The 12,584-nt window shown below is 38.7% G+C and overlaps 1 protein-coding gene across 15 annotated transcripts in view; it reads left to right on the top strand.

Moving 5' to 3' along the window:
* Cplane1 (ciliogenesis and planar polarity effector complex subunit 1) overlaps positions 1 to 12,584 on the top strand; it is a 97,749-nt gene that overhangs the window by 61,623 nt on the left and 23,542 nt on the right. For 13 of the 15 annotated variants that reach the window (XR_008219477.1, XR_008219478.1, XM_052743164.1 and 10 more), the window contains 8 exons: positions 1,294 to 1,451; positions 2,305 to 2,434; positions 3,229 to 3,283; positions 5,452 to 5,556; positions 7,634 to 7,705; positions 8,742 to 8,851; positions 9,164 to 9,359; positions 9,551 to 9,700. Coding sequence is in view for 13 of the 15 variants with exons in the window: in XM_052743164.1 (XP_052599124.1) it covers positions 1,294 to 1,451; positions 2,305 to 2,434; positions 3,229 to 3,283; positions 5,452 to 5,556; positions 7,634 to 7,705; positions 8,742 to 8,851; positions 9,164 to 9,359; positions 9,551 to 9,700 (976 nt within the window). In the remaining 2 variants the exon portion in view is untranslated. The remainder of the gene's footprint in view (positions 1 to 1,293; positions 1,452 to 2,304; positions 2,435 to 3,228; positions 3,284 to 5,451; positions 5,557 to 7,633; positions 7,706 to 8,741; positions 8,852 to 9,163; positions 9,360 to 9,550; positions 9,701 to 12,584) is intronic. The other 2 variants (XM_052743175.1, XM_052743166.1) reach the window with 1 other exon arrangement.

Here is a 12,584-nt window from a genome sequence, read left to right as displayed (position 1 = left end):
CTCGGGGGATTTTATATTGGGTCAAGGTGACATAAGACTCTCCAGCACAGTGTGCATACATGCGCACGCCATGAGCACAGGGTTGAATGTTAGGGGACAGCTGGTGGAGGCTAGTTCACTCTTACCCTGTGGGTTCTGGGGATCATAGTCAAATCACCGGCTTGGCAGCAAGTACTTGACCTGCTGAACCGTTTGTCAGCCTGTGTCTTAAGGTAAATCTTCTGTTACAAACAATAGCATAAAATGATTTTACATTTTAAGTATTCAAGATATTTTGTATAAATACTAGAATTTACACTCTTTCATACTTATTTTTTTCATACATAAGATATAAGTAAAATAAATTTACCAGGGTGGGTGTGTGTGTGTGTGTGTGTGTGTGTGTGTGTGTGTGTGTGTGTGTGTGTGGCAAGTGCATATAGTGTTTGAAGTTTCTAGCAATTGTGATATGGTCATCTTCAGATCTGTTTCAGATAAAATTTTAAGCACATGCCAGTTTGTCAGTAGCTTCCCGTGTAGTGAGATGGTAGCCTTATAAATACACCAAATCCTCTTCCAAGATGCTACCTTAGATTTATGAAATTCAGACTGTTTAGCCTCTGACTTGTAAGTTTGTAGTAATCGAGTGACCTGTTCTCTGGTGTGCTTTACTACTCACGGGTGCTACTTTGGAGAGAAATGGTTGTTCATTAGAAGTATTAACCATGCCTCCTTTTTGGAACATACTATAGACAGAAGAGGGGATTAAGGATGTGGAAATTTTAGCGTTTTGAGAATAGTTTTTAAAGTTTTTTTTATTGGAATAATATTCTGAGCCCCAGGTTCTCCTGACTCTGGGATTATCAGCATATGCTGACATGCTCACTTCATCTGTAGTCTTTAAACCACTATATCCTGCCTCTTGTATTTATATTTAGTTAAATGCCAGGCATGTATTTCCCTCACAGGGAGGAGGATTTTTTATGGACTGCAGTTTAGAAGATGGGGACTTTATTTCGGAAACAAGACAACTCAGCTGCGGACAAAGGGTGCGGCTGAGTGGTCAAGTACTGACTTAGCATGCTCAGGGCCTGAGTCAGTCTCCGGGGGAGAAAGTAAAAACACCTATATGAAACGTTAATGGCCCTCTCTGATTGTCTAAAATATGGATAGTCCTTCTTCCTGTCCTGTCCAAGTCAATTTGTTGAGTTTGATATGTTCTGTCTCTTATATGTCTTAGTTTAATTTAAACAAATACTTCTTTGTTTTTTCAACATAATTATGCGTTTGACTTGTTATGCGTTCTCTCTGTAGTACAAGAAGCCCCAACTTATCCCACTTGAAAACCTCATGGCATTTAAAAGAAGCCAGCAAAAACTAGCACATAATGTATTTGCACAAGGTGATTCTGGTCATGTTCAGCTTCTAAAGGTCAACATGGAACCATCTAACATAACACCAAGGAAGAAGAGGCAAGTTCTGAAAGAAATGTTGTCTGATAATGTTGTATACCAAGGTCGTAAAGATGTTTCGCTTCAGTTCCTTCACAGCAACATAGTTAGTAGTTTCCTTGTCTGCTACCATGTATTTAAGCTGATCTCATAGTGACAAAAGATGTCTCCTGTTGTGAGAAATGTTATCTTTTTTCTCCCTCTCCATTTCTCTTAAGGTTTTCTCTCTTACCTTTCATGGGCTGGAGCATTTTTCTCCATGTTCCTGTGACAGAATAAACAGTTATGTTCTGTAGCACTAATCTTTGGGATCAGGTAAAATTCCATGAACAGTTCGACACTTTAAACCAGTATTTATTTTTACCTGCTTTACCATATATCCTTCAGACTGTTACAAGGCAGCAGAGAGTAGGTGATGGTATGAAGTGTTTCAGGCACTAAGAAATGTGCATGTAGAAGTGAGGCTGCCCAAGACTAACTGGAGAGCCTTTGACTGTTGGTTAGTATGCTGTGTGCATAGAACACGTGTTTGAATTTACCGTCGCTGCCCTTTCCGATGATGAGCTCTCCTTGCTGAGGTTTTAGTTAGCCTCCTCAAGGAGCTTAGTGGAGGTTCCATAGGATTTCTAGTACAAGCTTCTAATATGCAACACAGAGTTTGAAAACTGCTTAAAAGGTATACATCTATTCCCACATTCTAGTGACCAAATCAGAATTCAGTGTCACCTGTAATTGTATTCTAGCAGAATATCTTGTTTGTTTAATTAAATCTAGTGAGATGGATTTTCAGCACTTGTTTTTAAGTACCAAGTCTCAAATGAGAACCTAAAGGTACTATAAGGGAAACCCTGTTCTATACTGTTGTCTTCTGCAGGCAAAGCAGACGAGCTGAAAGAGAGCTACAAGAAGAAAGAGCTCAGAAGCCAAGAAGAAAGCCAAGTGTTAGTTTCCGACCAGAGGATTCCCTCATTAGTAATGGGTCAGAGGTCATCATGGAACCCAAGGTACAGAACAGCTTCAGTAGATTCTTCCCTAACTTGCGTGGAACCCTTCGGTATTTCTTGGTGGCTGTGTAGCCTGGCTCCTGGAAGTTGTATGCTGTGGTTTGAGGGTCTGGCCATCATAATACACAGAGCTCTGCTGATTCCCTCCATAAACAGACACACTCAGTGTGGATGGGAAAAACAGCTGGATGGCAAACTGAAAAGTGCAGCTCAGAGCATCTGGCTGGTGACTGTTGTGTATGAAGTCACTCTGGGCTTTTCTTTGCCTTACTGCACGTGGTGTATGATGATGTCATTTCCTGTCGGAGGCTGAGATGTCTCCAGGGTTATCCAGGTAGATTTGCTATATAACCTATATTGTAAATCAAATCTCTTTAAGTATTCATTCTGAATTTGGAAAAAATTAAAGAGATAATTAATTTCATTCATGTATGTTTTAAAGCCTTGCTTTTTCATTTAGTCCTCATGGGCCTGTCTAGAGGTACTAAATGTTTTTGAGTCCATTAAAGACTTTAGGAGGATAGGGTACAGTTTGAGTGTCAAGTTTGCTCTGCTACAGAGACTTGTACGTAGTAATTAGTACTTGGTATTAAATTGGTAATACTATTTTTTATTGCTTGACTTGTGGATTTCATGAACTCTTGTACAGTTGCTTTGACAGAGTAAACAGGCCTAAAATGATGGAATTGAACCTGTCACTAAGAATTCAATCTTCATAGCTATTAGTTGAATTTTTTTCAAAAATAATAAATGCCTTTGAGTTATTAATAGGTTGATTGTTTGGCTCCATTTAGGAACAACTAGGACATTGTGATTCTCAGCCTTTGGAAAAATTTGAAATTCCTTTTGGTATGTATACACATGATTAATATAATGTCTAAGTTTAATGTTAAGTCAGCTTTTTAGAAATAAATATAAGGCTGGGCGGTGATGATACACACCTTTAATCCCAGCACTCAGGAGACAGAGGCAAGTGAATCTCTGAGTTCAAGGCCAGACTAGACTATAAATCAAGATCTAAGACAACCAGGGCTACACAGAGGGACTCTGTCTTGGGGTGGACGAGAGAAGAAATAGTAAAAAATAAATGTAAAACTGAGACTAAATTAGTGTCTTAGTCAGTGTTCTCTTGTTGTGAAGAGACTCCTTGACCACAGGACTTTTTTTGGTTTTTTGAGGCGGGGCTATCCTGGAACTGGCTCTGTAGACAAGTCTGGCCTCGAAATGAGAAATTTGCCTGCCTCTGCCTTCTGAGTGCTGGGATTATAGGCATGCACCCCTAATGCCCTGGCAAAGCAACCCTTATAAGAGAAAGCATTTAATTGGGGGGCTTGCTTACAGTTTCATCATGGCAGGGAGCATGGTGGCACACATGGCTCTGAAACAGTAGCTGAGAGCTTCATCCTGATCCAAGGAGAGAGAGAGAGACACCGACCGAGACCAGGCATGGCATGGGCTCTTGAAACCTCAAAACCTACCCCAACTGACACACTTCCTCCTACAAGGCCACACCTCCCAGTCCTGCTAATGCTTTCAAACCATTCCACTCCCTGATGACTAACCATTCAAATATATGAGCCTGTGGGGGCCATTCTTATCCAAACCTCCACAGCTACTTTCCTATTCTGTTTGACAAGGTGGAGGAGGGTCTTTGTACTTTGTTTCTCATCTAGTGGAGTAGTGGTTGACATAGGCCTGATTGAGACCATGCCTGCTCTTATGAACAGTTTTATTGTAACATAACCTCTCAAGGCTTTCAGACCACAACAAAGTAAAGGAGTTGTTACAAAGACTTACATACGCCTACATGGCACTGTACAGAGAAAGTTTGCCAAGCTCTGCAGTAGAGTGATGTAGTTAATCAGAATGTCAAAGGCCTAAATAAGGGAGTTATGGGTGACTATGCCTAGCATTGAATTTGTCATAGAAAATATATGTGTGTTAGAAATGCGAGTGTCAGTTCCGAACAGTGTCATTCGTATGATTCCATTTTTAATGAATGTGTAGTATACCAGTGGATGTGTATTGTGTCATAACAAACAACACTTCTGTGATTCCCTGTATACTTAATTAAATCATTTATTGAAATCAGTCTTCAGTGTCTTCACCTCCCCACAGGTGGGGGTACAGTAGGTACTAACCCTTTAACAATGTAGTTGGCTCCTCCCATGACCAGCCTTGACTCTGAAGCTGTTTAGGGATCTTCCAGGAGTTACCTCATTAGCATCAACTCTGGTCACTGTGAATAAAAAGCTCACTCTTATTTAAGAGCTTCTAAAGGTGTAGAAAACTGCCTGAAACTAAGAACAAAGACCAAATATGTGTTTATTACGCCCGATTGTTTTATGTCTGTCATTATACCTAATTTATTATGTGTAATTGTTAATCTCTTATTTCATCTGGTCTTCCTAGGCCATCTTCCTATAAAATCTCACTCTAACTCAGACTGCCATAATCTATTTAGGACTTTGACTCTGCTCCCGCAGAGCTTCTCTGCTTGGGGAAAGACCACTTGTAACTCATGAAGTCGGAATTCATTGTCTTTCCTCTCCCAACTGTTTTTCCCTTTTGTGTTCTCTATCTCCATTTATATTAATATCAACCCAAAAACAACCCCCAAATGCTGCCTTTTAGTTTGCCTTCTTGCCCAGTTTCTCGCCCCAGCCTTTCTTACCTCCTTTGTTAAACTGCTACAGAACCTTATCTGATGGTCTTCAGTTTGATTCATTCAGTGCTGCTTTCCACAGGTGGGTTAGTTTTCTACAGGAGCGGTCTGGTCACATTGCTTCCATTGGACCTTCAGTAGCTAGAGGAGAAGGCTCTAGGTTTCTGGGCCTGACAAACGGTGTCCTCTACGAGTGTTCGTTTGATTCACTGTGTCTTTAAGATGTAGTTTATACAGCACCTCATGTAGAAAATGCATTCTGATAACATCCCAACACACACCTTTAGTTACTGGACTTCCAATAACATGTTGGCTTCTCAGTGATTGCTGTCCATATTTTGTTGTATTTAAGAAATGTTAGAAGATGATATTAATACTTCAGCTGGACTGCATTTCCTGGCCTCTGTACGAAAGAAAGCTGTGGGAAGTCAGGATGCAAGTACAAACACAGACCCAGGTAAATACTTGAAAAGTGAAAAAGTTCGTATTACAGCTGGAGACATAGCTCAGTGGTTAGAGCACTTGCTGTCTTCCAGAGGACCGAGTTCAGTTTCTAGCATCCATGTTGAGTAGTTCACAAGTGACTGTAATTCCAGCAGCAGGGGATCTGATGCAGTCTTCTGGCCTTTGTGGGTATCTGTACTTAGGCAGCATATATACTAACACATACACATAATTAAAAAGTAACATCTTTTAAAGCTTTGATAAGGTATTTATTCTCTCTCTCTCTCTCTCTCTCTCTCTCTCTCTCTCTCTTTGATTTTTCGAGACAGGGTTTCTCTGTGTAGCTTTGGAGCCTGTCCTGGAACTCGTTGTATAGACCAGGCTGGCCTCGAACTCAGAGATCCACCTGCCTTTGCCTCCTGAGTTCTGGGATTAAAGGTGTGCACCACCAACGCCCAGCCATACTTTTTCTTTCAGATAGTGATTTAAAGGGAATTTTAAATTATGTGATATTAATTACTTATCCCAAGTTATTCTCCTTAATTTCCTAGGAAAAATTACAAATAGCATTTATGATAACCTGAAATAGCATTTATGATAAACTGAATGTATAATTTAAGTAAAACATCAAATAGAGATTTTCACTGCTAGCGTGTTAAAGATCTCAAGTGAGTCTAAAGAATGTTGTGAATTAGACTCCCTAGCCATGAGCTTCCTTCACTGGAAATGCAGCCCTAGAGTGAGAGGCTTGGGGTTCTGGCTAGTGAAGTTGGCGTGGGAAGAAGACTAGATTGTGGTTAGTCTGAGAGGGCAAGTGACTGTCTATGAGCAGAAGTGTACGAACTTTCCCAGAATTCTCCTCTGATTTTGTCTTCTTATAAATGCTTAAGTACTCACTGATATAATATAGCAAGCAAGCAGTGATAAGTATGAAATTATACATTCACAAAGCCAGGTACAGAGCATAGGAAAAGTGTCCTTTCAGACTATCTGAACTGCTGGTCCCTGGTTATTCCCATATTTCTCATTTTACCGTGAGAATTTAACTGTCATGTCCCAATGTTGGTTGTTTCCTGTTACCTTTAGACACTCTCGTAATGTATCTTAACATGCAATTTCTTTATACTATATTGACATCACAGTATGTTTGCAGCAGTGTTGAAGGTGATACATATGTGTATTCAATATTATTGCATAGTTCATGCATACTAATAAATGCTAATTAAGTGGTGTTTAAAATACTTGATATTATGTAATAATCCTTAATACGTTGTTAATTAGTTGTTTAAGTCTGAGAAAATTGGATGGCATGGAACACCTTTTTTTGTCATGTAAAATAATGTTGTAGTCGCCTCACATCTGAAAATTACCAATTAGCCTATTTTCAGGGAGGCTTTGGGCTTGTGTCCTTTTCATTTCCTTTGATTTCTACTTACATTAAACATCCCCTTCTGTTGCCAAGAGTATTCTGTAAGCATGTTCCTTTGGTGGTTGCGCCATCAAATATTTAACCAGTTTCTGATTGTTGAGCGCATTGATGTGTAGACAATTTTTAGAGTTGTTTTCTTTCTTCTCTCTTCTTCTCTTTGGGTTGAGGGGAATTGAGCCAGGATCTCATTATGTGGCCCTGGCTGGCCCATAACTGGCTATGTAGATCCAGATGACCTCGAACTCACAGAGATCCTCCTGCCTCTGCCTCCTGAGTGCTGGGATTAAAGGCGTGCACCACCACTCCTGACCTTTCTTTGCTTTTTTTAAGGATTAGGATCTTAGCTGGCATGGTAGTTCATGCTTTTAAACCCAGAGCTCAGGAGGCAGAGGCAAGGGATCTCTGAATTTGAGGCCAGCCTGATCACCATAATGAGTTCCAGGTCAGCTCGGGCTATGTAGTAAGACCGTGTCTCAAAGTTAAATAAAGTAAAGTAAAATCTACACTCAGATTTAAAAATTAAAAATTAAGCTGGCAATCTATTTTCCCACCACCTTTTACATACACTAATTATCTGTATTTATATATTTAATTTCCTTGTGTTTGTGAAATTATTTTTCTATTTTTTCTTTTTCCCTCATATATTTGAATTTACTTCAAGATAAGGAAGTTACTTCCCAAGAAGTTGATTCTGAAAGTGGTAAAAATCAACAAGTCATTTCAGCCACCTCAGGTGTGAATTCTTTGTTTTCTGAGATTAAGTTTGACTTATTAAAGTTATGTCAGCTACAAAACAGTTTAACCAAGCAAGTGGCTTCATAGAGATAGGATGACATTTTAAATGTTTTTATTTTTTCTCAGATTTTAAAGCTAACCTGTGATTTAAGTTCAAAGCTTCATTAGCAATTTTTCAGTAAAGTCAATATGACATGAATTGTATTTTACATATGAACTTTAAAGTAGTATTTTATTAAAAACAAAATGCTAGAAAAGTAGATTTGAGTCCTAGAACAAAAGCAGAGTTTCACTGTCTGCTTACCTCTATACAGGAAAGCCTTTTTATTTACTATTGAATAAGAGGCAAGTAACTGGTGAAATTCAGATGTCAAAACATCTTATTTATTTATTTTTATCTTTAAGAAATGATTTATTTATTCCTATTTTATGTGCATTGGTGTTTTTGTCTGCATGTATGTCTGTATGAGGGTGTCAGATCCCTTGGAAATGAAGTTACAGATGGTTGTGAACTGCCATGTGGGTGCTGGGAATTGAATCCTCTGGAAGAACAGCCAGGGCTAACTGCTGAGCCATCTCTCCAGCCCCTAACATTTTAAGCTGTAAAAGTTTGCAGTGAGCCCTGTGATTATCCTAAATCCATTATTAAGAGTATGAATTATATCTCAGTGAAACTTAACTATTGAAAAGTTTTTAAAGTGTAGCTAATATGTGTGTTTTTCTTAAGTAAAATAATTTAATATATTTAAAATAGAAATAGGAAATTGTAATTTTTTTTTACAAAATTTAGATACCTTATTTATCCATGTATGTTATTCATAAGGGTAGTCCTTTGTCTTTGATTATGAATTTCTTTATAGAAAAATCGCCCTTAGACTAGAATTGGTTTAATTTTATTTAATATATTTATACCTAGGAAGCTTCTATTTAGATCTTTAAGAAATACACATTTTATATTGTTTTGTTACAGATTTGTTGTTAGAAAATTAATGACTACAGACATGTTTAACATTTCTGATTTTCTTAATTTCCAGGTCATGAACCTTTGAATGTTCCTCAGCTCTTGATTCCAGATATATATCTAAATGTCAAACTTCCCACTGGAATATCAGAGAAACCTTTGTCTCCTTCCCCACCTCATTTGGTAATAGCCTTGGTTTGTCCATTGAATTTTAATAATAATCTTGTGTCAAACTTATTATGGTCATACATATAGTACCCCATTTTATGGGTGAAATTAGTATAAAAATGTGCATGGCTTTGTAAGAAAGGACAAAAGTTACTTAAGTGTTATGCCCTATAGTGCTGTAAACTAGAAAGCTCTGACATATCGCTGCTTTCTTCAAGTTAGGCATGCAGATGCTTGCTTGTTGGTAATAAGGATGACAAATTAACACCACCACCCCTTTTGTAGTCATCTAAAATTTAAAAAATGATTACTATGTGTTTAACTCAGGCTAGACACACTTACATAGATGTGATTGACATTGAAGCTGATGATCTGTTGGAGTTACCTGCTAATGAAGAACCTTCAGATGATAATGTTATCAAGCCACAGAGCCATCCCCCAGAAGTCCCGTCGTCTGCAGAGTTGCACTGTATGGCAGCTTCAGTTGTTAATGCTGTTCCCCCTCATACTTTTGAGGGTCAAGGTAATATTTTTTCCCACGTTAAAATAAATTAAACACACTAAGATGTATTTAGCACTGTTATCCTTACCCAAAATCTCCTAGATCTCTAGATACATGCTCATGTTGACATTTAGAAGTGTTCTATTAACCTCTCAGTTGCCTGGCTTAGACATTTACAATCAGTGTTTGTATATCTTTTATGTTCTTGATAGAATCTGCAAGTTCTACTCTGGGTTTAATTTCTGAGCCTGCAAAAATGACTCTATCCTGTCTGGATGAGAAAAGCTGTAGAGCAAGTGTTATGGAAGTCAAGGAGCCTGGGATCTTCTCAGTGATGCCATCAGACAGGCAACAGGACAGAGGTAAATAGCCAGGATGTGCTGCATGGCCCACCCTCCCTAGATTCCTGTTATGTAAGAAAGAAGTATTGCTACTTGATCATTCCAAAAGCACTTGAAAGAGAAATGGGTAAAGTATATAAATGAAGTTCAGCCATGGCTCCAAGCCTGGAACCCACAGTAGTCTGCAAGAAGACTTCAGGTCTACTTATACACATCTTTCCCCAGCTAATAAGGCTGAAAATAAACATCTTGTCAGAGTCCTTTAGTATTTTGATGTTTAAAAGGAATTCTCATCTTTGAAAAGGAGGAAAATTCAGGGCCAGTAAAAGCACTCTTGCTCTTAAACCTGATAGCCCAAGTTCAATCCCAGCTCCCTAACATTGTCCTCTGACCTCCACACATATATGGTGGCACACACACTGTCTGCCCTACCATCACATACACACACATACAAATGATAAAATGTATGTGTAGGAAGTTCTGTAATAGCACATAATAAATACATGGACATGGTAGCCAACTGGTAACTCAGGGTTTTTGTTTGTTTTATTTTTGAGATTATAATATGATTATATAATTTTTCTTCCTATCTCTTTTCTCCTTCCAAATACTCCCATAACCCTCTTTGCTTTCTTTCAAATTTATGACCTCTTTTTAAATTAATTGTTCATGTCTGTGTGTATATGTTTAAGCGTATATATTCCTAAACACAACCTGATCCTTCCCTTATGTGCCAAGGCCATTCTGGGTTTCTACTGTAAATCTCCTTTAAATCTATCTGCATCAGATCTTTCCTGAGGGCGATTAAAGGCATTCCAGGCTGTAGAGAGCCCATTGGCTGAATCACTTTATTTATGGCTCTCAGATCTGTAGGCATTTTCCATTTTCCAGATTTCTTTTTAATAACAAATATGGGAGAGTTCCATAGGCTGGTTGATTCTTCAATATGTTGAGCATTTAGCTGCTCCTGAACCAGCTGTTCTAAGGCCTGTAGTTTCTCTGATGTCATAGGCCACTATCTAACCCAGACAGGTTTGTCAGTTAACCATTTTAACTGGTACCTCTGATAGTTCAACAGCTGTTGTGCTCTGTTTTTGTACAGCCTGAATGGTCAGTGACTGTTTTTTTATAGTGTCTTATAATATTATTCCTGGAAACATGAATTGTTTATGGTTTGTTTCTGAGATTGGAGGAATGTTAATCTGGGTACTCCATTGCTGTAACAGATCACAACCCCATAGATTCACAGCTACATTAGCCACATATGGCCTCAACCTTCCCCTCTGTCCTTCTGGCCCTATGCATTCAACCCATCTTGTGCTTTGTCTTATCTGAGATTGGGTTCTAGTCCCTAGGAACTGAACATCTACCTTCTGAAGAAGCCAATTCAAATGCCATGATTCTGGTGTAATTATAGTCACATCTGCTCCTGTGTCCAATAAACCTTCAATTGTAATGTTATTTATTAGTGCCCTTGTCTTTGGTCACTTATGGAAGTCTGCCAAAGTATTCATTTTATGGTTTTTCTTGGAATTTTTGATTCATCTTTCAAAGCTATTCTATCATCCAGAGCAGTATGGTTTTATACATTAGGCATTGGATCCTCTAACTGTTCTGTGGAGGCATTTACTCCACAGTGACTGGGAATGACTGGACCATGTTTGACTTGGAGGCCTGCAAGAGGCCCCCCAAGGCATTTCCCAATGGTAAAGGGTCACCTTACTTGTCTCTTGGTTGACCTGCATTCATTGGTCCAATGTTGGCTTTTGCCACATCTTCTGCATAATCCAGAAGGTTAGGGACTTCTGTTTGGGTTATTCCTAGAAGAAACATTGTTTCTATGAGTGCCCTATATACAGTTTCTTCTTATATGGCCTGGTTTACCACAATTAAATGTTGGCACTTTGATGTCTCTTCAGACCTTTGGGAGTCACCTTTCCTATCCAAGCCTCATCATTATAGTTATGAGACTCAATATTGACTGTGTGTTGGATTCATTCTTCTATGGGTACTGATCTGACCTTCAAAGGCACAATTATCATTTTGCATTCTAAATTAGCATTTTTCAAAAGCCTAAGATTGAACTAGTACTTGTCTAGCTTTTTCATCTGATATCGCTCTATTTACAGCTTTAGTCAATCTTTGCAAAAAGTCAGTAAAGGGTTCTTTTGAGCTTTGTATGACTTTAGTAAATGGCTCAATTCTTGTCCCTGATTGATGAATCTTATACCAAGCATTTAAGGCTGCCATATGGCATATGGACAAAGTGTGTTCATCAAAGGTAGTCTGCTTATTTACATCACTTCAGGCTGCTGATAAATGGGACCAATAGTCAGATAATAAAGAAATATGAGCTAAGCTGAAATGGGAGTAAGACAATATCAACACTGACAATATCTTCTCCTGGGAAGGCTGACCAGGACCAGAAACTATCAAACAACTCATGTTTCAGAGCACTTCCTTACATAACTTGGCCTTCATAAAACTTCTGTGAGCTAAGTACAGAGGGCAAAATAATCTGTTTTTGATGGATTTCTCTTTCTGTAACCATTTAGGGACCCATACTAGGAGTGAAAAAGTAATAGCAGGTTGTCAGCCTGTGGGCAGTGACTGGGGAAAGGAAGACAGATGAGTAAAGGGATTATTAGGATACATCGTGTAAGTGCTGCGAGGGCTGATGATGACTGAGCAACACAGCATCTAATCTACTCCAGAGGACAGGCCATTTTAAGGAGCAATACCAACAGTGATTGTTAAAGGGGATGTAAACGGGAGTTTCCTGTCCCAACCACCCGGTCCCAAATAACCAACTCAGAAGCTGAATGTGAATTATAAATACTTGACCAATAGTTCAGGCTTATTACTAAGTAGCTCTTACAACTTAAATTAACCCATTCCTGTTCAT

The sequence above is a fragment of the Peromyscus californicus genome, unplaced genomic scaffold (genome assembly GCF_007827085.1).
Source record: "Peromyscus californicus insignis strain IS unplaced genomic scaffold, ASM782708v3 Scaffold_18__1_contigs__length_77618521, whole genome shotgun sequence".
Classification (NCBI taxonomy): Eukaryota; Metazoa; Chordata; class Mammalia; order Rodentia; family Cricetidae; genus Peromyscus; species Peromyscus californicus.
The sequence above is the reverse complement of the archived record's forward strand: the minus strand, read 5'-3'. Positions and strand labels throughout refer to the sequence as shown.